At 44.4% G+C, this 27,281-nt stretch overlaps 1 protein-coding gene across 1 annotated transcript in view; it reads right to left on the bottom strand.

Annotated features, from left to right (window-relative positions):
• Positions 1–1,487: 1,487 nt before the first annotated feature.
• slc35f6 (solute carrier family 35 member F6) overlaps positions 1,488–27,281 on the bottom strand; it is a 72,377-nt gene continuing 46,583 nt past the window's right edge. Inside the window, exons 3-6 of the mRNA XM_072251651.1 lie at positions 22,574–22,745; positions 14,715–14,930; positions 7,096–7,206; positions 1,488–2,793 (exon numbers count right to left, since the gene is read on the bottom strand). Coding sequence (XP_072107752.1) covers positions 2,321–2,793; positions 7,096–7,206; positions 14,715–14,930; positions 22,574–22,745 — 972 coding nt within the window. The 3' untranslated portion in view covers positions 1,488–2,320. The remainder of the gene's footprint in view (positions 2,794–7,095; positions 7,207–14,714; positions 14,931–22,573; positions 22,746–27,281) is intronic.

The raw sequence follows: 27,281 nt of genomic DNA on the forward strand, positions 1-27,281 counted from the left end.
ATTCATCTTCCTGTAGGCCTACTCAATAAGTCCATAACAGAGTCAATGAAAGAGTGTACCAACTTGGGAATTCAACTAGTATGCAAAGACAACAAACTCTGTAAATACAAAAAGAAAGTAATATTAAATAAATAGGCAATAATTCCTCCAGGAGAACTACAACCTTGTCGTAGGATTTGGAGGCTTGCGTGCCTCAATGACCCAGTGAGGTATGCAGGTTAGAGTTAGCACCTTGCTCTTTGGCTTCTTGTAGGGTCATCAATACTAAAAAGGTCAAAGGATAGAGGCCAGCCCAGTCCTCCAAGTTCAGCTCAGGGCCCATGACCCTGACTGGTAAAAACAAAATTGTTACAGAAACACAATAAAAATTCCTTGTGTGCAACAGTATGGGCAGGCAGAGATAGAGGACCTTCATTGCTGGCATAAACAGGCAGTGTGCAAGCAATAAATATCAAGAACATGAGATAAAAAGTCCTTGATAGTGAGTCCTTTGGACGTGGGGCATTAGTTATTCCCTTTGCTTCAAGAGCCTGATCATTGAGGGGCAAAAACTGGACTCGTGTGAGTTCGGAGAGAAGAGGTTATCTACTTACATAGGGTCAAGGTACTCTTTCCTGTACTCATTTGATAAACAGCCCACTACACTGGTAATATCTGCAGATACCATTAGATGGGGATTAGAGCAGAACCTGGCCAGAGTTGTGAGCGTACAGGGAGTAAAGCAGGGGGCAGAGCATGCAGCCCCACTGCAAGGTAGTCATGGTGAAGGCATTGCAGGCTGTTGGTCCCTCCTACTCTTGTGATCACAAGACCCTGCTGGAATGTGGCAACACAATATTGCAAGTCCAGTTGATTGGAGAGACCGATGGCAGGGGAGCAGTGTGGCCTCAGGTGATGCAAGAACCAGAGCCTCCTGCTACAGCATCACTTGCTACAGCCACCCAGAGTAGCAGGCATGGCAAACGTGCTGGGCTGGGGTCAGGCCGCTGCAGACCGGCCGGCTCTCCCCCTGGTCCTGCTCTCCGGTGTTCAATCCCTGGAAGATGAGCTGCATTACTATCTTCCGTGGCTGACCCAGCACAAGATGAGGAACTGCTGCATTCTTGTTCAGCAGAAACATGGCTCCAGGATAACATCTATGCACCATTAATCTTATGACCATGCCATTCAGGACTTGAGTTAATATTATTTTGTGACTGTGCGGTTGTAACTATGTGTGCTGTGTGTGACTATGTACTGTGTTTGCACCCTAACCCTGGGGGAATGATGGTTCATTTAGCTGTATACATGTATGGTCGAATGACAATAAGCTTGAAATTTGTAATCCTAATTTTCATCGGGGGGTTGGAGGAAAGAATCTCTGGTGTCCATTATCTATTCCTCTTATACATTTCTCAGTCATGATCAACTTCATTTTAGTGATCAAAACAAAAAAAAATCAAGCAATTGGAGAAAGTAGTGACAATTATATTCACAATATTGTATCAATGTCAACCTTCTACAGTTAGTTTTATTCTTTACACAAATTATTGTACAGAAAAGCAGCAAAATTTACAATCATAGGGTAACCTTTATAAATTTCCTCCTGTTGATCAGTAAAGAAATAATCCAACATAACCAAAAGTCAATTTACAAACAGCATTGATTAATATTTTAAAATCAGTAACAGTAATTTGAATGACTCACGCAGCATCACATCTTTAAGATAGTTCAAGTGTTCATTCTTCTGGGAAGGAGTTCAGAGGTGACAAACAGGAAAGTGAGGAAGAGGTATTGAGTTGTGCTTGAACTTCTAGAGAGCTCCCCCATCTAGATACTCACACCGAGCAGCACCAACAGTAGATTTGGGAACAGCAAAAGAATAGGGTCAGCCTTCCCTCTTAATTTTCTCCTGATAGAATTGCAAATTAAAGACTATGGCAACAATCACAAAGAGCTTGAAATCAACAGAATCTAGGGTTTCATCATAAAGAGAAGCACATGGTCCAATCATTTTCCTAGCTTGAGCTTACTGGTCATTATGGCAGCACACCATCATACAACCAAGCTAGATGTATCAGACCTCTTGCGAGGTGATAACTGCAACTGCCTTGCCTGCAGTTCTGAAAATAAAAGATCATTTAGTGCATCATTCCCACCAGACAATCCATTATTCTGATCCACAAAGTGGCACAGAATTCTACTCCACAACCTGTCATTCAACTATCTCCTTTATTCCTCCCCTCAGAACACAAGTGGGTTTATAATTTATATAAAAGACGACGCTCTTTGGTCATTGTTTGAAAGCAACACATTTATGATCCAAAACTGCAATCCATTTTCAGGGACCGGAGTTCATGGAATCATTGTTTTCAGTTAACAATTCTTCCCTTTCCGGATTCTCCACTGCAGGCTTCCGACACCATGGAAGCTTTGCTAGTAATGGCGTATGCAGCCCATTGTAGAGACATGTACCCACCAGTAAGATTGAGAAGCCCAAGATTTGGAGACCATGAAATTGTTCCCAACCCACTGCGAGGCTCACTATCCAGATTACTACGGTCCGTAGACTGTCTAGAACCATTCGAGTGGTTGCACTGATCTCCTTGGTCACGCTAATGCCAGCAAAGTTGAAGAAGGCAATGCTCAAGATATTTCCCAAGAGGGCCACAAAGATTAACGGCTTCATCCCAATTTGACAGAAAGCATCAAGTGCGTCTTCAAGAACACCTCTGGGGTTGCCACCAAATTCCCCCACCGGGATGTAGTACATTGGAATCAAAAGCAGAGTCAGTATGGTGAATCCAAAAATACCTTGTAAGGAGACAAAGTGAACAGGTTTTAAAAGCCAAGTTAACCCAAATATACATCACAGACATATCAGATTAGTAGAATGAGCAGGTGCAATGGATTCATATGTTAAAACTTACCAGTTAAGTGGTGTTTAAACTTTGAGCCCAAGTATATTTTGAATTTAGGGTTAAAAGATTTGCGTTGCTAAAATGGTCTTGCTAACATTCTGCATCTTCTCTTAGTTGTAAATTTACATAGTGCTAGCCCCAGCGCTTAAGGGTGATAACATAGCTGCACAAACACGATAAGCACAGAGAAAGGTGTCACAAATCATGAAAAGACTATACATAGACTGTCATGTTTCTGACAACTAAAGAGTGTCCTGGGCTTTCTCACCTGTGTATTCCTAAGATACAAAGACAAGCTTTCTCTTTGTCCAGGAGAGTTCACATTTTGAACCCTCCATGATATCATGCTAAAATGAAAGGTTTGCCTGGTATTGAGCTTCATTTTTAAAAAGCTCCCTGAAACCAAGTCGTCGAGCATCAGGACAAGTTGCGGCGTGTTGAACTGCTGGGGCAAAGCTCTTCAAAACTTTTGAAACATCATGATTATGCTCAAACTTAAACCACGTCATTAGTTGCATTCCACAAATAACACTGCTAGTTAAAATTTAAGTTGGTCGTCTTCTGAGCATAACACACAAAAGCAGCTTTTTTTTTAAATAAAAAAATGACATCAGATTAGGAAACGATGCTGAAAAAAAAAAAAACAGGAATTCTGCAGATGCTGGAAATTCAAGCAACACACATCAAAGTTGCTGGTGAACGCAGCAGGCCTAGTCCTGACGAAGGGTCTCGGCCTGAAACGTCGACTATACCTCTTCCTAGCGGTGCTGCCTGGTCTGCTGCGTTCACCAGCAATTTTGATGTGTGTTGCCTGAAAAAAAACCCTGGTTGTCACCACAGGATTCCATTCTGATTTATTCATCACACCTAGAATCAAAACAAACAGTGAAACGTGTTAGCGACCGACATCTGAAGGTGTGCTGCGGGCCGCCCATAAGTGCTGTCACACAGGTAGCATAGTGGTTAGCACAACACTTCACACTACAGGCGACACGGGTTCAATTCTTGCCACTGCCTGGAAGGAGTTAGTTTGTACATTCGCCCTGTGACCGTGGTGGGTTTCCCCCAGGTACTCCAGTTTCCCCTCCCCACAGTCTAAAGACATACCAGTTAGTAGGTTAATTGGTCATTGTAAAATTGTTCCTTGATTAGGCTGGTATTAAATCGGGAGATTGCTGGGCAATGCAGTTCAAAGGGCCGGTAGGGACTATTCTACGCTTATCAATAAAATAAAATTCTGGTGCGAACAAAGCACGCCTACAGTATTCAGTGGAACGCAGAATGCACCAGGCCTATGGAACAAACATGCAAATACTCAAACTGAACAAACTAAAATTACAAGGGATTGGGTTACAGCAAGAGGATAGGAAGATCTATTCACATTCCCCCCTTCAACCACATCACACCCACCCAACAAATGGCATTTAGAATGCACTCTGAACGGGGTAGTGAAGGTAGGTTCACAACTCTTAAGCAGTATCCAATTAAACACTTGAATTACTACCACACAGAAGGCCATGGATCATGAGATAGGTCCAGAAAGGCTGGCCTGGACATAATAAGCAGGAGCCTCCCCCACCACCCCCAACCCAGTTTCTGTGCTGTAGGACTGACAACTCGAAGCTCATTGGACAATGTCTCAAATCTTTTCTAGAATTTCACTGGATAATCGTTCTTTTGCTCAGGAGGTTTTACCTTACAGCTGGGGGTGTTAGTGGGCATAAGCCCCCACTACCTATTAAATGCTCCCATTGGTGTGCATCTCAGAGCCTCTGACATCCAAGTCCAACTCCTGGCCTTCACGTGTGGCTTAGCTACTGAGCCTGGCAAAACCATTTCTACTGACAGAAGGGGCAAAGGCAAGGTTACTGGTACCCTAACACCAGTTGCTTCAAGCAGATGGGGCTTGTCAGCTGTGGTTGGCAGCCGATCTAGGAGAAGGTGAACTCTGATCTCAAACCTCTGCTGCCTTGAGCTGTATGCATTCCACAAGATCATAAGACATAGCAGAATTCAGCCATTTGGCCCATCAAGTCTGCTCTGCCATTCAATTATGGCTGATCCTTCTCCCCCCTCCTAAGCCCCACTCCCCAGCCTTCTCCCCATAACCTTTGATGCCGTGTCCAATCAAGAAACTATCAAGCTCTGCCTTAAATCACCCAATTACCTGCTCCATGCTTGGGGAAGGCTTCAGGAATAAACGCTGAAGGAAAACTCTGGAGCTGGAGTCAATGGGAAGCCACCTTTGCTGAATAGAGGAACACTTTTAGTAACAGACCAAGATAACTGCACTGCTCCAAAGAGCATTATATGAGGTCATTCTTACCCTTGGCCATAAAGCTCTATAATGAGGCAACCTATAGCTGGAAAAGTGATGAACCCCCTCCTGTTAGACTGTTCAATGTAACTTATTTTTACTGTTTCCTATTTCTCTTCTAATATTTATATATTTATCACAGTGGCATTCTGTAATTTCCTTTGGGATCAATAAAGCAGTGGTCCCCAACCACCGGGCCACAAAGCAAGTGCTACCGGGCTGCGAGGAAGCGATATGATTTGGTGATACAAGTCAGCTGCACCTTTCCTCATTCCCTGTCACACCCACAGTTAAACTTGAGCGCACGCGAGGTCATGACCCACGCATCATCCATGTCAGCGCGGGAAGAAGATCAACTCCTCGAGCTTGCAAATGACAGTGGGCTGAAAAGCATGTTTGACATAACATCTCTGCCGGCATTCCGGATCAAAATCAAGGCTGAATATCATGAGGTAGCCACGAAAGCACTGAAAACGTTGCTTCCATTTTCAACATATCTCTGCAATGAATGCAACGAGAACTAAATTGCGGAATAGACTGGACATAAGGAACCCCCTTCGAGTATCGCTGTCTCCCATCACCCCTCGATAGGACCGTGATGTTGCAGGAAAATAAGCCCAGGGCTCGCACTGATTCAGCGATATCGGTGTGTTACAATGATTTTATATGTTCATACGGGGAAAATATGTGCTGTGTGTTTAATATCCAAACATTACTTAAAATGTTATGATGCTATTGACTTAAGTGACTTATATAACCATATAACAATTACAGCACGGAAATAGGCGATCTCGGCCCTTCTAGTCCGTGCCGAACGCTACTCTCACCTAGTCCCACCGACCTGCACCCAGCCCATAACCCTCCATTCCTTTCCTGTCCATATACCTATTCAATTTTTCTTTAAATGATAATATCGAACCTGCCTCCACCACTTCCACTGGAAGTTCATTCAATACTTAATTCAAGCTCCGCTGTCCTCCCCTGATAATTGACTTATCAGTATATTCATGCGAGGAAAATATGTGCTGTGTGTTTAATATTAAATTCGTTAGATAAACCCTTTTAGAAATGAAATTGAGTGTATTAGCCACTTATCACCTATATTCCGGTTGTGATTAACACCCCCCACCGAACAGAATCGGTAAAAACGATTTGTAGAGAAAAAAATCACTGGTGCCCGCGCAAGGCTTCATGGTCATTGTAGTCTTTCTCGGGGTAAACACAACGTATTTGACTGCTACTCTTGTCTGTTGGCAACCATACCCCCCCCCCCCCCCCCCCGGCCCCCGGTCCGCAAGAATATTGTCAATATTAAACTGGTCCGCAGTGCAAAGAAGGTTGGGGACCGCTGCAAAAAAGTATCTGTCTCTATCTACTACATTTAACACTAGCCTATTCACAGGACAATTTGCAATGACCAGTTAACCTACTAAGCAGCATGCCTTCAGAACGTGGAAGGGAACTGGAGCAGCCAGAGCAAACCGATGCAGTCACGGGGAGAACGTACACACTTCTCACAGACAGCACCGGAAGTGAACTCTGAACGCAGGCGCCCCGAGTTCTAATAGCGCCACACCAAATGCTACACTACTATTGCGCCTTTCCAGTTCACAATCAAATAATTTTCAGTTTGAGCTTTTTCTTTCATTCTTCTGGGAAAGAATGACTATCCAATGAAAGGTTTGGCTAATTCTGGAAATTTCTGTCATCTGATTTAAAACTGTTAGAGCCAATCTTGTTTATCGAAATCCCATTGAAAGACAGGTGGCCTCCCTGAACTGACTGATAATTCACTGCAATGATGGCAAATAAAAGCATGGTGATGCCCACTGGCAAACAGCAAAACAGCTTTGTTTACAGGCTCCATTCCAAACCTACCCTCTGTGCCCACAGCTCGAAGTGGGTGTACGTCGTGCTTATAAACAAATTTCTCCTCCAGAACCATCTGAATAGCAACAACTATTTGGGCCACGATAATGAGGAGGTCACCTAAAAAAAAATTAAAAACAGGAATTATCCATTTTAGGCTGACATTATTTCACCCCACCAGGAAGCAAATTCAGAGCCTTCACAAACTTGGCACAAAATCAGCAGATCACTGCTCAGAAAATAGAAACCCACCATATGAAAAGGTGTTTCTGTGGGAAGAGGACAAGCCAGCCCAATTATAGCTGGAAGAAAGATTCCAGATTATTTAGTATCACTTCCAGTACAGAAACATAAAAAATATACAGCACAATACAGGCCCTTCGGTCCACAAAGCTGTGCCAAACATGCCCTTACCTTAGACCTATCTAGGCTTACCCATAGCCCTCTATTTCCCTAAACTCCATGTATCCATCCTGAGGTCTCTTAAAAGACCCTATCGTTTCCACATCCACCACCACCGCCGCCATTCAATGCACTCACCACTCTCTACGTAAAATACTTTACCCCTGACATCTCCTCTGTACCTACTTCCAAGCACCTTAAAGCTATGCCCCCTCGTGCCAACCATTTCAGCCCTGGGAAAAAGTCTCTGACTATCCACACGATCAATGCCTCTCATTATCTTGTACACCTCTATCAGGTCACCTCTCATCCTCCAATGCTCCAAGGAGAAAAGGTTGAGTTCACTCAACCTATTCTCATAAGGCATGCTCCCCAATCCAGGCAACATCCTTGTAAATCTCTTCTGCACCCTTTCTATGGTTTCCACATCCTTCCTGTAGTGAGGTGACCAGAATTGAGCACAGTATTCCAAGTGGGGTCTGACCAGGGTCCTATATAGCTGCAACATTACCTCTCGGCTCTTAAACTCAATCCCACAACTGATGAAGGCACCATATGCCTTCTTCACCACAGAGTTAACCTGTGTAGCAGCTTTAAGTATCCTATGTACTCAGACCCCAAGATCCCTCTGATGCTCCACACTGCCCAGAATCTTGCCATTAAATGCTATATTCTGCCATCATATTTGACCTACCAAAATAAACTACCTCACACTTATCTGGGTTGAACTCCATCTGCCACTTCTCAGCCCAGTTTTGCATCCTATCAATGTCCCGCTGTAACTTCTGACAGCCCTCCACACTATCCACAACACCCCCAACCTTTGTGTCATCAGCAAATTTACTAACCCATCCCTCCACTTCCACTTCCAGGCCATTTATAAAAATCTCGAAGAGTAAGGGTCCCAGAACAGATTCCATGCAGAATATGACCCGTCTACAACCACTCTTTGCCTTCTGTGGGTAAGCCAATTCTGGATCCACAAAGCAACGTTCCCTTGGATCTCATGCCTCTGAACTTTCTCAATAAGTCTTGCATGGGGTAACTTATCAAATGCTTTGCTAAAATACATATACACTACAGCTCTACCCTCATCAATGTGTTTAGTCACATCCTCAAAAAATTCAATCAGATTCGTAAGGCACGACCTGCCTTTGCCGAAATCATGTTGACTATCCTTAGTCATATTATGCCTCTTCAAATGTTGATTAATCCTCCCTTTCTAGATCTTCTCCATCAACTGACCAACCACTGAAGTAAGACTCACTGGTCTATAATTTCCTGGGCTATCTCTTCTCCCTTTCTTGAATAAGGGAACAACATCCGCAACCCTCCAATCTTCCAGAACCACTCCCGTCCCCATTGATGATGCAAAGGTCATCTCCAGAGGCTCAGCAATCTCCTATCTTGCTTCCCACAGTAGCCCGGGGTACATCCCATCCAGTCCCAGTGACTTATCCACTTAGTGCTTTCCAAAAGCTGCAGCACATCCTCTCCCTTAATATCTACATGTTCAAGCTTTTCAGTCCGCTGCAAGTCATCCCTACAATCACCAAGATCCTTTTCCGTAGTGAATACTGAAGCAAGGTACTCATTAAGTACCTCTGCCATCTCCTCCAGTTCCATACACACTTTTCCACTGTCACACTTGATTGGTCCTATTCTCTCATATCTTACCCTCTTGCTCTTTATATACTTGTAGAATGCCTTGGGATCTTCTTTAATCCTGTCTGCCAAAGCCTTCTCATGGCCCCTTCTGGCTCTCCTAATTTCATTCTTAAACTCCTTCCTGCTAGCCTTACAATCTTCTGGATTTCTATCATCACTGGTTTTTTCTGAACCTTTCGTAAGTTTTTCTTTTATTCTGGACTAGAGTTACAACAGCTTTTGTACACCACGGTTCCTGTACTCTACCATCCTTTCCGTCTCATTGGAACATATCTACGCAGAACCCCACGCAAATATCTCCTGAACTTTGCCACATTTCTTCCGTACATTTCCCTGAGAACATCTGTTTCCAATTTATGCTAAGTTCCTGCCTGATAGCCTCATATTTCTCCTTACTCCAATTAAACTCTTTCTTACCTTGTCTGTTCCTATCCTTCTCCATTGCTATGGTGAAGGAGATAGAATTCTGATCACTGTCTCCATAACGCTCTCCCACTGAGAGACCTGACGCCTGACCAGGTTCATTTCCCAATACCAGATCAAGTAAAGCCTACAAGAGGAGAGGCTGATCTACATATTGTGTCAAGAAACCTTCCTGAACACACCTAATATACTCCACCCCATCTAAATCCCTCACTCTAGGGAGGTGCCAATCAATATTTGGGAAATTACAATCTCCCACCACGACAACTCTGTTATTATTAATCCTTTCCAGAATCTGCCTCCCTATCTGTTCCTCGATGTCCCTGTTACTATTGGGTGGTCTATAAAAAACACCCAGAAGAGTTACTGACCCCTTCCTATTCCTAACTTCCACCCACAGAGACTCCAGAGACAACCCCTCCATGACTTCCTCCTTTTCTGCAGCCGTGACACCATCTCTGATCAACAGTGCCACGCCCCCACCTCTTTTGCCTCCCTCCCTGTCCTTTCTGAAAAAGCTAAAGCCTGGCACTCGAAGTAGCTGTTCATGCCCCTGCACCATCTAAGTCTCAGTAATGGGCACAACATCATAGCTCCAAGTGCTGATCCACGCTCTAATCTCATCCACTTTAGTCATAATACTTCTCGCATTAAAATAGACACATCTCAAACCATCGGACTGAGCGCGTCCCTTCTCTATCACCTGTCTATTCTCCCTTTCGCAGTCTCCAAGCTTTCTCTATCTGTGAGCCAACCTCCCTTTCTTCAGTCACTTCAGTTCGGTTCCCACCCCCCAGCAATTCTAGTTTAAACTCTCCCCAATAGTCTTTGCAAACCTCCCCGCCAGGATATTGGTCCCCTTGGGATTCAAGTGCAACCTGCCCTTTTTGTACAGGTCACACCTGGCCCAGAAGAGGTCCCAATGATCCAAAAATCTGAATCCCTGCGCCCTGCTCCAATCCCTTGGCCACGCATTTATCCTCCACCTCATTCTATTCCTATACTCACTGTTGCGTGGCACAGGCAGTAATCCCGAGATTACTACCTTTGCTGTCCTGCTTCTCAACTTCCTTCCCAACTCCCTGTAGTCTGCTTTCAGGACCTCCTCCCTTTTCCTACCTGTATCGTTGGTACCAATATGTACCATAACTTCTGGCTGTTCTCCTTCCCACTTCAGGATATCGTGAACGCAATCAGAAACATACCGGACGCTAGCACCTGGGAGGCAAACTACCATCCGCATTTCTTTCCTGCATCCACGGAATTGCCTGTCTGACCCCCTAACTATAGAGTCCCCTATCGCCGCTGCCATCCTCTTCCTTTCCCTACCCTTCTGAGCCACAGGGCCAGACTCTGTGACAGAGGTGCGGCCACCGTTGCTTCCCCCAGGTAGGTCGTCTCCTCCAACAGTACTCAAACAAGTGTACATATTGTTAAGGGGGGACAGTCACTGGGGTGCTCTCTAGCGCCTGCTTCTTGTCCTTCCCTCTCCTGACTGTTACCCACCTATCTCTGTCCCCATGCTCCAGTGTGACTACCTGCCTATAGCTCCTCTCTATCACCTCCTCACTCTCCCTGACCAGGCAAAGGTCATCGAGCTGCATCTCCAGTTCCCTAATGCAGTCTCTAAGGAGCTGCAGCTCGACGCACTTGGCGCAGATGTGGCCGTCCAGGAGGCTAGGAGACCCCAGGACCTCCCACGTCTGACACCGAGCACAGAACACCGGCCTCACACGCATACTCTGTCTGTATTCTACACAGGTAACCTACCTTGCCTCCAGTGTAAAGGAGAATGAAATAATTGTTACTTCAGATCCAGTGCAGCACAATAAACACAGTAAAATTAAGAACACAATAACAAAAAAGAATAAATATAAAAACGAACAATAAATATAAATACACAAGATAGCTTCTATACACAGATTTGTTGTATGTCCATAAAGTGACGCTAGACACAGGAGTGTCTGTACACAAGGTGACTGACATGAGAAGGAAAAGGTAGTGGTGGTTGGGAGTGTGGAGGGGTGTAGGGAGTGGGGAGCGGTGTGGGGAGTGGGTGGAGGTGTTGATCAGCCTTACTGTGGAACTGTTTTTGGGTTTGGTGGCCCTGGCATGGATACCACGTAACCCTCTCCGTTATGGGAGTGGGACAAACAGTCTGAGCAGGTTGGATAGGATATTTCATGTTGTTACTGGCCCCCTTCCTGTATACACGTCCTCAATAGTGGGGAGACGGGTGTTGTGTGATGTGCTGGGCAGTTTGGACCAGTGTTGTAGAGCTCTCCTCTCCGCCACAGTGCAGTTTGTAACCAGCTCCACAGAACAAGACTGTGTCTATGCGCATACGAGACAGGGTGGGGTGCCAGCCATGGCTCATGACTAAGCAACTTGCAGGTAACACCAAAATTATGAGTGAAGTTGGTGGTTAGGTGGTAGGCTGTAGACATGAGATAAATAGAATGGAATTCAGAAAAGTGAGGGAATAAGGGTAAGATATTAAAGTGGAAAATAGATATTGGCATCAGTACATGTTCATAGATTAAATCACAGATCTAAAAAAAGACTGATGCATGGGAGAAAAAGTGTCATTAACTGTAGTCACTGTAAAATGAGACTAGATGTGTCACAGTGGATCACCACAAATAACTTGACAGCACCATGAGGAGTTTGATGTTGTGGCGCTCGTTGAGTTTGCTAATTAGCTTGCAGACGTTTCGCCACCGGTCGAGATGCCATCCTCAGTGCGCAGTTGTTGGTGTTTCTCTCTGGGAATGCTGAAGTTTATATAGCCCCCCACCCTGTTCCCCTGTTCGCATGCCTCGGTCCTGTTTGGCTACCCCTTCAGTTCACCTTTGAATTCTATTATCTCCCCAAGAGCCAAAGAAATGCAAGCCAATAGCATTCAAACATCAACTGAAGGGGTAGCCAATCAGGACTGATGCAAACAAACAGGCGTCTACATAAACTGGAGCACTCCCGGAGAGAAACACCAACTACTCTGCACCGAGGATAGCATCTCGACTAGTGATGAAACTCTGCAAGCCAATTGCCAAGCTCGGTGAACACTGCGACATCAAACACCTCACTTCTGATCCATTTCCCTCTCAACCCCACTCTCCTGCCTTCTCCCCATATCCCTTCATGCCCTGACTAATCAAGAAACCAGCAGCCTCTACCTGAAATATACATGAAGACTTGGCCTCCACAGCCACCCGTGGTAATGAAGTCTACAGATTCATCACTCTCTGGCTAAAGAAATTTTTCCTCATCTCCATTCTAAAAGGACATCCCTCTATTCTGAGGCTGTGCCCTTTGGTCCTCGACTCCCCCACTACAGGAAACATCCTCTCCACATCCACTTTACCAAGGCCTTTCAACATGTTTCAATAATATTCCCCCTCCTTCTTCTGAATTCCAGTGAGTAGAGGCCCATCCTTTCTTAGATAATGGGCTCAAAATTGCTCACAATATTCCAAGGGAGGCCTCCCCAGTGCTTTATATAGTCTCAACACACATTCTGGTCCTCTCAGAATGAATGGTAACATTGCATTGGCCTTCCCCATCCTCGATTCAACCTGCACCTCAGATTCTACAATTTTGTCCCCATTTGGATAAGAAGTCTACACTTTAATTTCTTTTTTTTTTTTTTTTTTAATTTAATTTGACTATACACTTCCAGACACTGTATTCCATCTGCTACTTTACTCATTCTCCTAATCTGTCCAAGTCCTTCTGTAACCTCCCTACTTCCTCAAAACTACCTGTCCCTCCACCTATCTTCGCATTGTCTGCAAACTTGGCTACAAAGCTATCAATTACTGTCATCCAAATCATTGACCTATAAACACAAAAAAAGTGATCCCAACACAGACCCCAGTGGCCGATCTGCTTTGTCTTTGTCTATATATTATAGCTAGATGGTAGGACAAGGACAAGGACAAAGTTGATGGGATATTATTTTATCGTGACCATATGCTTTTCGGCTGTCGTAATTATATGTGCCTTGTGCTGTGTGTGACTGTCGGCTCTGTGTTTTGCTTCGTCGCCCCGGAGGAACGTTGTTGCGTTTGGCTGTATTCGTGTGTACGGTTCAATGACCATGAACTTGAACTTAACAGATGCAAAAATGAAAATGCAGAAATGAGCAGAGGTAAAATTCAAGGGGTTTATTTTCCTTGACAGCAAAGTTAATGAAGACTTAAGGCAATTGCTAAAACACCCACCCCTACCCCCAGGAGGAACTCAGCAGGTCATAGGCAGGAGAGAAGAGGCAAGAGGCCAGAGTGGGGAATAGAAGAGGAGGGGAGGGGGAGGGATTTTTTTTTTTTTTTTTTTTAAAAACCAGAAGGAGAAATCTATGTTCATGCCATCAGGTTGGAAGCTACCCAGACAAAATAAGGTGTTGCTCCTCCAATCTGAGCACGGCCTCATCCTCGTGCACCAGGAGGCCATGGACCGAAATGTTGGAACGAGAATGGGAATTGGAATAAAAATACTAAAATTTAAGGTGTAGTCATACAACGAAGGACTGGGGGGGGGGGGCAACTATTTGAAAAGGGTACAGCAAAATTCCAGATTTCAACCTTCTGAAACTGCCAATTAATACGCAAGATTTCCTTTCTAGTCCTGTTGAAGGGTCTCAGCCCAAAGCATCAATTGTTATTCCCCTCCACAGATGCTGTCTAACTTAGAGTTCTACAGCATTGTCCTCTCCCATCTCCTTCAGCCCTTTACTTTTACCACCCATCACCTCCCAGTTTCCACTTCACCCACCTCCCAACCTTCCTCCTCACCTGGCAACTTCTCTTAACCCCAACCCCGACTTTATTATTCTGCCTTTCTCCCCCTTCCTCCCCACGTCTGATGAAGGGTCTCGGCCCCAAACGTTGACTATTTATTCCTCTCCGCGGATGCTGCCTCACCTGCTGAGTTCCTCCAGTATTTTGAGAGTGCTGCTTGAGATATTGAGCATCTGCAGAACCTCTTGCATTTATCCATTTCAGTTTTATTGGGTTAATAGCCAAGCAAAGGAGAGCTCAACCAACTTAAAACTATTCATTACCAAGGAAGGAAGTTTTTGTTATTTAATAGGATTCTGCTTGTAGAGATAAAAGAAATACAAAGCATGTTGTTACCTGTTATGACCTGAGACAAACGGTGCTCCTGGCCACCCTCTCTACTGAGAATGTCTGCCAAACCCACGACAACAAGTCCACAAATGGTCAATAGAATTCCTACCCACTGGCTGGGCTTTAACTTGCGGCCCAAGAAGGCAACAGACAGCAGCCCAGTAAAGATGATCACAGCTCCTCGAAGCATCTGGAAACTGGACGCGCTGGTCAAGTTTAAAGCTGGAGAGGGGTGCACAAAGATACATTGGCCTTAGTGAATTCACAACCAAGAAAAAGCAGTCATACAAGACAAACAAATTAAAAGCACTATGGCGACCAAAATGCAGAGTTTTCACAAACATTTCAAGTTAACAGGTTGTACATGTGAAAGGCCAAGACGAGTGGATGTGGAGAGGAAGACTCCTATAGTGGGGATGCCTAGGACCAGCGGGCACAGCCTCAAAAGATTCAAACCAATCACATTCTGAAAGGCCTCAATAGAGTGGATGTGGAGAGGATGTTTCCTATGATGTGAGGGGGTTGGGGTAGCAGAAAAAGAGTCCAAGACCAGAGGATACAGCCTCAGAATACAAGGGGATCCCTTTAGAACAAAGCTGAGGAGGAATTCCTTTAGCCAGGGGGTGGGGAATCTGTCGAATGCACTGTCACAGAATGCTGTGAAGGTCAAGTCGTACACTAAAAGGCCGAGGCAGTGTCCTGTTCCAGCTGCTCTGGGCTTCGTGTCTATGAACTCATTTTTGTTCTGAATGCCATTTGCTAACTTTTATTGTCTGCACAATTTGTTTTATTTTCCTTGCACATTCGGTGTGTTTAACAGTCTTTTTTTTAAAAAAAAAGGGTTATTTTGGGTTTCTTTGCTTTGCGGCTACCTATAAATGTGCTTTGAACATTAAGGCAAAGGTTGCTAGGTTCTTGATTAGAAAGCGTGTCAAAAGTTACAGGGAGAAAACAGGAGAATGGGGTGGAGGGGGAAAATAAATAAATGATGGAATGGTGGAAAACACTATGGGCCAAACAGACTTACAACACGGACACAGTTACCCAGGTATCTGAATTACCCGTCAGCCACTGTTACCTAGTGATCATACAGTGACCAAATTCCACAGCTGCGAAATTGTATTTAATGGAACACAGAACAGTACAGGACAGGGACAGGCCATCCGGCCCACAACATACCAATAAATTAGTCATCAAATGGCCAACTAAACTAATCCCAATAATTGGGGCACAGTAAGGATGGGGCGGTTGGCACTCACGGTGAGACAGCTTGTAGGGAGTTTGTGAGGAAGGATAGGCAGATGACAGAACAAGGATGTACTCAGCCAGATGGTTTGAGATGTATATTTTAATGCAGGGAGCGGTGTCTCAGAAAGGCAGCGTCCATTATTAAGGACCTCCAGCACCCAGGGCATGCCCTTTTCTCACTGTTACCATCAGGAAGGAGGTACAGAAGCCTGAAGGCACACACTCAGCGATTCAGGAACAGCTTCTTCCCCTCTGCCACCCGATTCCTAAATGGACATTGAACCCATGAACACTACCTCACTTTTTCAATTTGGAAGATTTTTAATCTCCAATACACATAAAGTGTAATTGATTTACTTACTTATTTATTTTCTCTTCTATATTATGTATTGCATTGAACTGCTGCTGCCAAGTTAACAAATCTTATGACACATGCCGGTGATAATAAACCTAATTCTGATTCATAAGCAAGCTGGATGAACCTAGACCGTGGGTCAATACGTTGTGGTCATTGCAGAGACTTGGAATATCTCAGGGGCAGGAATGGCTGCTGAGTGTGGCGGGCTTTAGGTGTTTCAAAAAGGACAGGGAGGGAGGCAAAACAGGTGGGGGAGTGGCACTGCTAATCAGTCAAGTCAAATTTATTTATATAGCACATTTAGAAATAACCCACATTGACCAAAGTGCTGTACAGATCAGAGCAGATAGCTAAAATCACAAATACAAGAAACACAGACATAACAAGGCAAACAGCTTATCGGCACAGAAGAAACAACACAAGGGCCTAGGCACAAGCCAAAAATCAGCCACATCAGGAGGATTCAAATGCTAGTGAATGAAAGTAAGTTTTGAGCCTAGATTTAAAAGAGTCGATGGAGGGGGCAGGTCTGATAGGGAGGGGAATGCTGTTCCACAGTCTAGGGGCTACAATGGCAAAAGCGCAGTCACCCCTGAGTAAGTTTAGATCGCAGGACAACCAGGAGCCCCAAGTCAGCCGACCTGAGGGACCTGGAAGTAGAATAAGGGGTTAGGAGGTATGCAATACAAGGGGGGGGGGCAGCCCACTTAGGGCTTTATAAACAAACAGGAAGATCTTAAAATAAATTCTGAACCGCACTGGCAGCCAGTGGAGGGAGGCCAGGGATAGCATCACGGCTGCATAAGGAGGAAGTCACCGAATTGTTGTCTGCTAAGTCATTGTGGTTGAAAGTCAGAAACAGGAAGGGTGCAGTAACTCTACTGGGGGGTCTTCCTATAGAGTCCCCCAACAGTAACAGAGACATCAAGGAGCAGGTAGGGAGGCAGATTCTGGAACGGTGCAATGATAATAGGGTTGTCACGGTGGGAGATGTTAAACTTTCCTAATATTGACTGGCATCTCCTTAGAGCAAGGCATTTGGATGGGCTGGAGCTAGTTAAGTGTGTTCAGGAAGATTTCTTTGCACGATATGTAGATAAGCCTACAAGAGGAGAGGCTGTACTTGATCTGGAATTGGGAAATGAACCTGGTCAGGCATCAGAGCTCTCAGTGAGAAAACATTTTGGAGACAGTGATCTCAATTCTATCTCCTTTACCATAGCATCGGAGAGGGATAGGAACAGACAAGTTAGGAAAGCATTTAATTGGAGTAAGGGGAAATATAAGGCTATCAGGCAGGAACTTGGAAGCATAAATTGGGAGCAGATGTTCTCAGGAAAATGTACGGCAGAAATGTGGCAAGTGTTCAGGGGATATTTGTGTGGTATAGGTATGTTCCAATGAGACAGGGAAAAGATGGTAGGGTACAGGAACCATGGTGTACAAAGGCTGCTGAAAATCTAGTCAAGAAGAAAAGAAAAGCATACGAAAGGTTAAAAAAAAACTAGGTAATGATAGAGATCTAGAAGATTATAAAGCTAGCAGGAAGGAGCTAAAGAATGAAATTAAGAGAGCCAGAAGAGGCCATGAGAAGGCCTTGGCAAGCAGGATTAAAGAAAACCCCAAGGCATTCTACAAGTATGTGAAGAGCAAGTGTGACAGTGGAAAAGTGTGTACAGAACCAGAGGAGGTACCCGAGGTACTTAATGAATACTTTGCACAGTATTCACTACGGAAAAGGATCTTGGTGATTGTAGTGATGACTTGCAGCAGACTGAAAAGCTTGAGCATGTAGAGATTAAGAAAGAGGATGTGCTGGAGCTTTTGGAAAGCATCAAGTTGGATAAGTCTCCCGGACGGGAAGAGATGTACCCCAGGCTACTATGGGAGGCGAGGGAGGAGATTGCTGAGTCTCTGACAATGATCTTTCCATCATCAGTCGGGACAGGGGAGGTTCCAGAGGATTGGAGGGTTGCAAATGTTGTTCCCTTATTCAAGAAAGGGAGCAGAGATAGCCCAGGAAATTATCGACCAGTGAGTCTTACTTCAGTGGTTGATGGAGAAGATCCTGAGAGGCAGGATTTATGAACGTTTGGAGAGGCATAATATGATTAGGAATAGTCAGCATGGCTTTGTCAAAGGCAGGTTGTGCCTTACGAACCTGATTGAATTTTTTGAGGATGTGACTAAACAAATTGATGAAGGTATAGCAGTAGATTTAGTGTATATGGATTTCAGCAAAGCATTTGATAAGACACCCCATGCAAGGCTTATTGAGAAAGTAAGGAGGCATGGGATCCAAGGGGACATTGCTTTGTGGATCCAGAGCTGGCTTGCCCACAGAAGGCAAAGAGTGGTTGTAGATGGGTCATATTCTGCATGGACATCTGTGACCAGTGGTGTGCCTCAGGGATCTGTTCTGGGACCCTTACTCTTTGTTATTTTGATAAATGACCTGGATGAGGAAATGGAGGGATGGGTTAGTAAATTTGCTGATGACACAAAGGTTGGGGGTGTTGTGGATAGTGAGGAGGGCTGTCAGAGGTTGCAGCGGGACATTGATAGGATGCAAAACTGTGCTGAGAAGTGGCAGATGGAGTGCAACCCAGATAAGTGTGAGGTGGTTCATTTTGGTAGGCATGGCAGGATATAGTATTAATGGTGAGACTGTTGGCAGTGTGGAGGAACAGAGGGATCTTGGGGTCTGACTCCATAGGACACTCAAAGCTGCTGCACACGTTGACTGTGGTTAAGAAGGCATATGGTGCATTGGCCTTCATCAACTGTGGGACTGAGTTTAAGAGCCATGAGGTAATGTTACAGCTATATAGGACCCTGGTCAGACCCCACTTGGAGTACTGTGCTCAGATCTGGTAACCTCACTACAGGAAGGAAGTGCAAACTATAGAAAGGGTGTCAAGGAGATTTACAAGAATGTTGTTTGGATTGGTTGAGTGAACCTGGTCTTTTCTCCTTGGAACGACGGAGGATGAGAGGAGACCTGATAGAGGTGTATAAGATGATGAGAGGCATTGATCGTGTGGACAGTCAGAGGCTTTTCCCCAGGGCTGAAATGGCTAGCATTAGAGGGCACAGTTTCAAGGTGCTTGGAAGTAGGTACAGAGGAGATGTCAGGGGTAAGTTTTTTTATGCAGAGAGTGGTGAGTGCGTGGAATGGGCTGCCGGCGATGGTGGTGGAAGCGGATACAATAGGGTCTTTTAAGAGACTTCTGGATAGGTACATGAAGCTTAGAAAAATAGATGGCTATGGGTAATCCGAGGTAGTTTCTAAAGTACATGTTCGGCACAGCATTGTGGGCCGAAGGGTCTGTATTGTGCTGTAGTTCTTCTATATTCTAAGCTAACTAGAGGAGAGGCTGTACTTGATCTGGTACTGGGAAATGAACCTGGTCAGGTGTCAGATCTCTCAATGGGAGAGCATTTTGGAGGGAGTGATCACAACTCAATCAACTTTACCATAGCACTGGAGAGGGATAGGAACAACATTTAATTGGGGCAGGGGGAAATATGATGCTATTAGGCAGGAACCTGGGAGCATAAATTGGGAACAGATGTTCTCAGAGAAATGCATGGCAGAAATGTGGCAAATGTTCAGGGAATATTTGCATGGCATTCTACTTAAGTATGTTCCATTGAGGCAGGGAAAGGATGCTAGGGCAAAAGAACCATGGTGTACAAAGAATGTAGAAAATTTAGTTAGGAAGAAAAGCTCTCAAAAGGTTCAAGACTCTAGATGCAGTTAGAGCTCTAGAAAATTACAAGGTTGTCAGGAAAAAGCTTAAGAATGAAATTAGGAGAGCTGGAAGGGGCCATGAGAAGGCATTGGTTAGCAGGATTAAGGAAAACGCCAAGGTATTCTGCAAGTATGTGAAGAGCAGGAGGATGTGCCATGTGAGAATAAGATCAATCAGGAGTGATAGTGAAAACATGAGCATGGAGTTGGACGAGGTAGTGGAGGTACATAATGAATACTTAGCTTTGATATTCACCAGGGAAAAAGACCTTGGCAATTGTGGGGATGATTTGCAGTGGACTGAAACGCTTGAGCATATAGACATTAAGAAAGAGGATGTGCTGGAGCTTTTGAAAAGCATCAAGTCGCCAGGACCGGATGAGATGTACCTCAGGCTACTGTGGGAAGCGAGGGAGGAGATTGCTGACCTCTGGCATTGATCACTGTATCATCAATCGAGACAGGAGAAGTATCAGAGGAATGGAGGGTTTCAAATGTTGTTCCCTTGTTCAAGAAAAGGAGCAGAGATAACCCAGGTAATTATACACCAATGAGTCTAACTTCAGTGGTGGGCAAGTTGTCGGAGAAGATCCTGAGAGGCAGGATTTAGGAGCATTTGGAGAGACACAATCTGATTAGAGATAGTCAGCGTGGCTTTGTCAAGGGTAGGTCGCGCCTTACAAGGCTGATTGTATTCTTTGAGGAAGTAACAAAACACATTGATGAAGGTAGAGCAGTGGATGTACTGTATATAGATTTCAGTATGGCATTTGATAAGGTTCCCTCCCCATGCAAGGCTCATTCAGAGATAATGAGGCATGGGATTCAAGGGGACCTTGCTTTGTGGATCCAAAATTGACTTGCCCACAGAAGGAAAAGGGTGGTTGTGGATGGTTTGTATTCTGCATGAAGAACGGTGACCAGTGGCGTTCTGCAGGGATCTGTTCTGGGACCTCTCCTCTCGTAGATTTTTATAAATGACATGGATGAGGAAGTAGAAGGCTGGGTTAGTAAGTTTGCTGATGACACAAGGGTTGGGGGTGTTGTGGGTAGTCTGGAGGGTTGCCAGAGTTTGTAGCAAGACATTGATAGGATGCAGAACTGGCTGAGAAGTGGCAGATGAAGTTCAATACAGATCAGTGAGAAGCGCTTCATTTTGGCAGGTAAAATTTGAAGGCAGAATATAATACTAATGGTAAGACTCTTGGCAGTGTGATCAGAGAGGTCTTGAGGCTCCGTGTCCATAGGACACTCAAAGCTGATATGCAGGTTGACAGTGCTGGTTAGAAGGTACATGGTGTGTTGGCTTTCATCAGCCATGGGAGGGAGTTCAAGAGCCACGAGGTAGGAGGGGTGATTGATAAATTCATGGCCTAAGTGAGAAGTCAATTTTAGAAAACCTAGCACACTTATTTTTCAACATAGTCCCCTCCTACATTTACACACTTAGTCCAACTGTCGTGGATCCCTTCTTTGTAGAAGTCGGCATCTTAGACCTCCAGAAAGTGGTCCACAGCAGGGGTGATTGATAAGTTCGTCACCTTAGGTAGAAGGAGATGAGTTATACAGCTCTCATTACATGCACGTGCAGTTCAACTCTGAGTGATTACGTAGAAAGTTTGAAGTTAATAACTTTTGTGGTATTTCTGTTTCAGATAATTGAAAATTGCAAGTAAGCACTGTCTGAGAAAATCGATATCGGCCTTCGTGCAGTCATCTGCTACCTCAGTCTCAAGGGCTTATCACCCAAGGAGATCCACGAGGACATGGTGCCAACACTAGGGGAGAATGAAAAATAAATGTGCTATGTTTTCTAAAATTGACTCCTTCTACCTTAGGCCACGAACTTATCAATCACCCCCCCCTAATGTTACAGCTATACACCTTGTTAGACCCCACTTGGAGTATTGTGTTGAGTTCTGGTCACCTCACTACAGGACGGATGTCGATACTACAGAAACAGTGCAGAGGAGACTTACAAGGATGTTGCCTGGACTGGAGAGCGTGCTTCTTGAGAATAGGTTAAGTGAAATTGGCCTTTTCTCCTTGGAGCGACGGAGGATGAGAGGAGACCTGATAGTGGTGTACAAGATGAGAGGCATTGATTGTGTGGATAGCCAGAGACTTTTTCCCAGGCCTGAAAAGGAAGCCTAACTTTAAGGTGCTTGGAAGTAGGTGGGCGGAGGGGGGAATGTCAGAGGCAAGTTTTTCCCCCACACAAAGAGTGGTGGGTGTGTGGAATGCACTGTCAGCAATGGTGGTAGAGGTGGATACAATACAGTCTTTTAACAGACTCTTAAATAGGTACATAGAGGGCGATGCCGTAGGAAAATTTGAGGCAGTTTCTAGAGTAGGTTACATGGTCAGCACAACATTGCGGGCCGAAGGGCCTGTAATGTACTGTAGATTTCTCTGTTCTATATTTCTTCAAAGTGCTTGATACAGTTTCACTGTATCACTCAGAAGCTTATTACTTTCATGCGTCAAACACTTGGGTAAACTCACCAATGTACATAATGCTAGTGGCCAGCATGTCACACAGGGCAGGCGGCAGGAAAATGAAAGAATTGAACTTCTTTGCAGGAGCCATTTGTGGTTCTGCCCTTCGCCAATCATAGCATGAAATTATGTAGAAAACAGCGAAACAGGAGGCTTCTCCAAGGAACATTCCCACTGCCTGAGACAAAGAAAAACACGGAAGCGTTAAGTTGCACGTGCACAAACTTTCTGCAGGTTGTATCACTGCAGCGTAATGTTTTATAGATGTAAATGTATATGGCAAATAAAGTTGAGTTGAAGTTATGCCTTGCCCTTTCCAATTTAACTCTTGATTTACAAAATGGCACATAGAATTTCAGGAAGAAAGGTGTGACTTCTGATGGTAAATCACCATGAGGCCCACCCCCATTTTAGACCAGAAAAGATAACACAAGTGAAGGTATGGGCAGGTTGTAATAATCTGTGATTTTAGCTTTCCTGCTATCGATTGGGATTTACCCTAATGCCAAGGGATTAGATGGGGCAGAATTTGTTGTGCTCAAAGTTTTATGAAGCAATATGCTGATAATATGAGAATCAGAATCACATTTATTATCACCAGCATGTGAAGTGAAATTTAACTTAGCAGCAGCAGTTCAATGCAATAAATAAGCTAAGAGAGAGAAAAATATAATAAAAATAAACTTAAAATATTAATAAACAAATCAATTACATATATTGAATAGATTAAAAAATGTGCAAAAACAAATACTGTATATTAAAAAGAGTGAGGTAGGGTCCAAAGATATTATGTCCATTTAGGAATTGGATGGCAGAAGGGAAGAAGCTGTTCCTGAATCACTGAGTGTGTGCCTTCAGGCTTCTGTACCTCCTACCTGATGGTAACAGTGAGAAAAGGGCATGCTCTGGGTGCTGGAGGTCCTTAATAATGGACGCTGCCTATCTGAGACACCACTTTCTAAAGACATCCCAGGTACTTTGTAGACTAGTAGCCAAGATGGAGTTGACTAAATTTACAACCTTCTGTAGCTTCTTTCGGTCCTGTGCAGTAGCACCCTCACATACCAGACAGTGATGTATCCTGTCAGAATGCTCTGACTACATCGATATGTTGGGACCAGGTTAGATCCTCAGAGATCTTGACACCCAGGAACTTGAAGCTGCTCACTCTCTCCACGTCTGATCCCTCTATGAGGATTGGTATGTGTTCCTTCGTCTTACCCTTCCTGAAGTCCACAATCAGCTCTTTCGTCTTACTGACGTTAAGTGCCAGGTTGTTGCTACAGCACCACTCCACAAGTTGGCATATCTCACTCCTGTACGCTCTCTGATCATCACCTGAGATTCTACCAACAATCGTCAGCAAATTTACAGATGGTATTTGAGCTATGCCTAGCCACACAGTCATGTGCATACAGAGAGTAGAACAGTGGGCTAAACACACACCCCTAAGGTGTGCCAGTGTTGATTGTCAGTGAGGAGGAGATGTTATCACCAATCCGCACAGATTGTGGTCTTCCGGTTAGGAAGTCGAGGTGGAGGTACAGAGGCCCAGGTTCTGCAATTTCTCAATCAGGATTGTGGGAATGATGGTATTAAATGCTGAGCTATAGTCGACGAACAGCATCCTGATGTAGGTGTTTGTGTTGTCCAGGTGGTCTAAAGCTGTGTGGAGAGCCATTGAGATTGTGTCTGCCATTGACCTATTGTGGTGATAGGCAAATTGCGATGGATCCAGGTCCTTGCTGAGGCAGGAGTTCAATCTAGTCATGAGCAACTTCTCAAAGCATTTCATCACTGTCGATGTGAGTGCTACTGGGTGATATTCAATAAGGCAGCCCACATTATTATTCTTAGGCACTGGTATAATTGTTGCCTTTTTGAAGCAAGTGGGAACTTCCGCCCGTAGCAGTGAGAGTTGAAGATGTCCTTGAATGCTCCTGCTAGTTGGTTGGCACAGGTTTTCAGAGCCTTACCAGGTACTCCATCAGGACCTTCTGCCTTGTGAGGGTTCACTCTCTTTAAAGACCGCCTAACATTGGCCTCTGAGACGGAGATCACAGGGTCACCGGGTGCAGCAGGGGTCTTCACAGCTGTAGTTGTGTTCTCCCTTTCAAAGCGTGCATAGAAGGTGTTGAGTTCATCTGGTAGTGAAGCATCGCTGCCATTCATGCTATTGGGTTTCGCTTTGTAGGAAGTAATGTCTAGCAGACCGTGTCAGTTATCGTACATCCGATGTCACCTCCAACCTCATTCGAAATTGTCACTTCGCCCTTGAAATAGCCCTCCGCAAATCATACCTGGTTTTCTGGTACAGGCCTGGGGTGCCAGACTTGAATGTCACAGATCTAGCCTTCAGCAGACGACGTACCTCCTGGTTCACCCACGGCTTTTGGTTTGGAAATGCACAGTAAGTTTTTGTGGGCACAAACTCATCCACACAGGCTTTAATGAAGTTGGTAACAACTGCAGCATAGTCATCCAGGTTTGAAGATGAATCCCTGAATACAGTCCAGTCCACTGATTCAAAGCAGTCCTGTAGGCACTCCTGTGCTTCCCTTGTCCATACCTTCTTGGTCCTCACTGCTTGTGCTGCAGTCTTCAGACTCTGCCTATACTCAGGGAGTAGAAGTACAGCCAGGTGAGCAGACTTCCCAAAGCGAGGGCGTGGAATAGCACGGTAGGCATTCTTGATAGTGGTGTGACAATGGTCCAGTGTGTTGTTTCCTCCGGTATTGCAAGTGATCTGTTGATGGTAGTTGCTTAGTGATTTTTTCCAGATTGGGTATGACGAGCATTTGATGACTCTGGGCCTATACTTGAAGTTTAGAACAGGGGTCCCCAACCTTTTTTATGCCATGGATCCTTACTATTAACCGAGGGGTCCATGGACCCCAGATAAGAACACCTGGCTTAGAAGAACATGGTGGGGGGGGGGGGGAGGAGGGAATTGCATTGAAACCTATCAAAGATTGAAAAGCTGAGATAGAGTGCAATTGGATGTTTCCTATAGAGTGGGAATCGAGGATCAAAGGGTACAGCCTCAGAATACAAGGACATCCCTTTAGAACAGGGAGAATTTATTTAGCCAGAGGGTAGTGAATCTGTGAATTCATTGCCACAGACAGCTGTGGAGGCCAAGTCACTGGATACATTAAAAGTGGAGCAAGGACATCAAATGTTATGGGAAGAAGGCAGGAGAATGGGGTTGAGAGGGACAATATGTCAGCCACGATGGACTGGCAGAGCAGACTCGATGGGCCAAATGGCCAAATTCTGCTCCTATGTCTTATAACCATAGAGAAATGTCAACATGCGACTCCACTTAGGAACTGAGGCTGGGCAAGTAGATGATGTGTTTCAGAAGCCAGCAACCATAATTCTAGTCTTATCACATCAGACATGGAACAAAGTAAAGCTAGTCCTCAAAATCAAGGTCCTAAACTGGGGACTGATAAAGGTCAATTTCAATAACATTGGACAGGAATTCTCAAAACCTGACTGGAAGGTGCCATTTGCAGATAAAAGGACATCTGGTAAGCTACGTTCCCTCTAAGCTGTGCGTGTGTGCGCACACACACACATTTTTCAACCAGTGCACAAAGGAAATTAATGTGTGCACAAAAGGTTAGTTACCTAAAATAATGTAGTAATTAATAAGTATACTTACTGAAAACAATCTTTTAGCTAAATGTTTCTGTTAACTAGTTAGTCGGTTTTTCAAATACCACAATGCACGTCACTAACCTTTCCTGTTCCGGTTTGCACAGCTGCATCACAGCAGACAGTGTTCATATCGTAAAGTTTACAAAGATCTGTTTCAAATCCTGTAGATAGCTTTCTAAGTTTTTATTAAAAAAGGTCAGTCAAATGACCCTGTGGCTAAATACTGTCACAAGAAGTTGATAAACTTCACATACAACGTAGCTTTACAGGTTTGAAGTGATGTTTTTGATGAGCTGGCTGCTCTGTGCAAGATTCTGCAGAAGAGTGGCCTGACACCGACTGATTCACTTCATCTTGCGCAATGCAAAGTTAACAAGATAAGAAAGCAGTATCTGGGAGACAGTGTTTCATGGAGTGACAAAGTTAAAGTTTTGGTAAGCCAACAACATGAAGAAAACATCACAGTAGATACAAGTTCGCTGTTGACTTTCATAAATAGCCTTTGTGTTCATTTAGAAGAAAGGTTTCCTGAAGACGAGGTACAAGAATGGTCAGCTTTTGATTTCTTCACAATTGCAGATTGTGACTACACATCTGGCGATGAACAAGTTAATGCCCTATGTCTAAAATAACATGACTTTCTAGTTGAAAATACTGTAATAGTTAGACAGTTTAATGATTTCAAATTTTCCGTGCAAGAAAAAATTAAATCCAAACTGATTTCAAACTTTGCTCAAATGGTGGCATTTGTACTTCACAATGAACAGTTTTGTAACCTTGCACAGTTGATGCACATTGGGGGAACCTTTCTTGCGTCTAGTGCAGACTGTGAGTGAGGTTTTAGCCTAACAAATCAACTCAAAAACAAGCTGAGAAACCGTTTAGGTGAGTGTCATTTATGTTAATAAGAATCAAAAGCTACCAATTGGATGGAAACACGAAAAATCTGCAGATGTTGGAATTTCAAGCAACACACATCAAAGTTGCTGGTGAACACAGCAGGACAGGCAGCATCTCTAGGAAGAGGTACAGTCGACGTTTCAGGCCG

The sequence above is a fragment of the Mobula birostris genome, chromosome 2 (assembly GCF_030028105.1).
Source record: "Mobula birostris isolate sMobBir1 chromosome 2, sMobBir1.hap1, whole genome shotgun sequence".
NCBI classification, from domain to species: Eukaryota; Metazoa; Chordata; class Chondrichthyes; order Myliobatiformes; family Myliobatidae; genus Mobula; species Mobula birostris.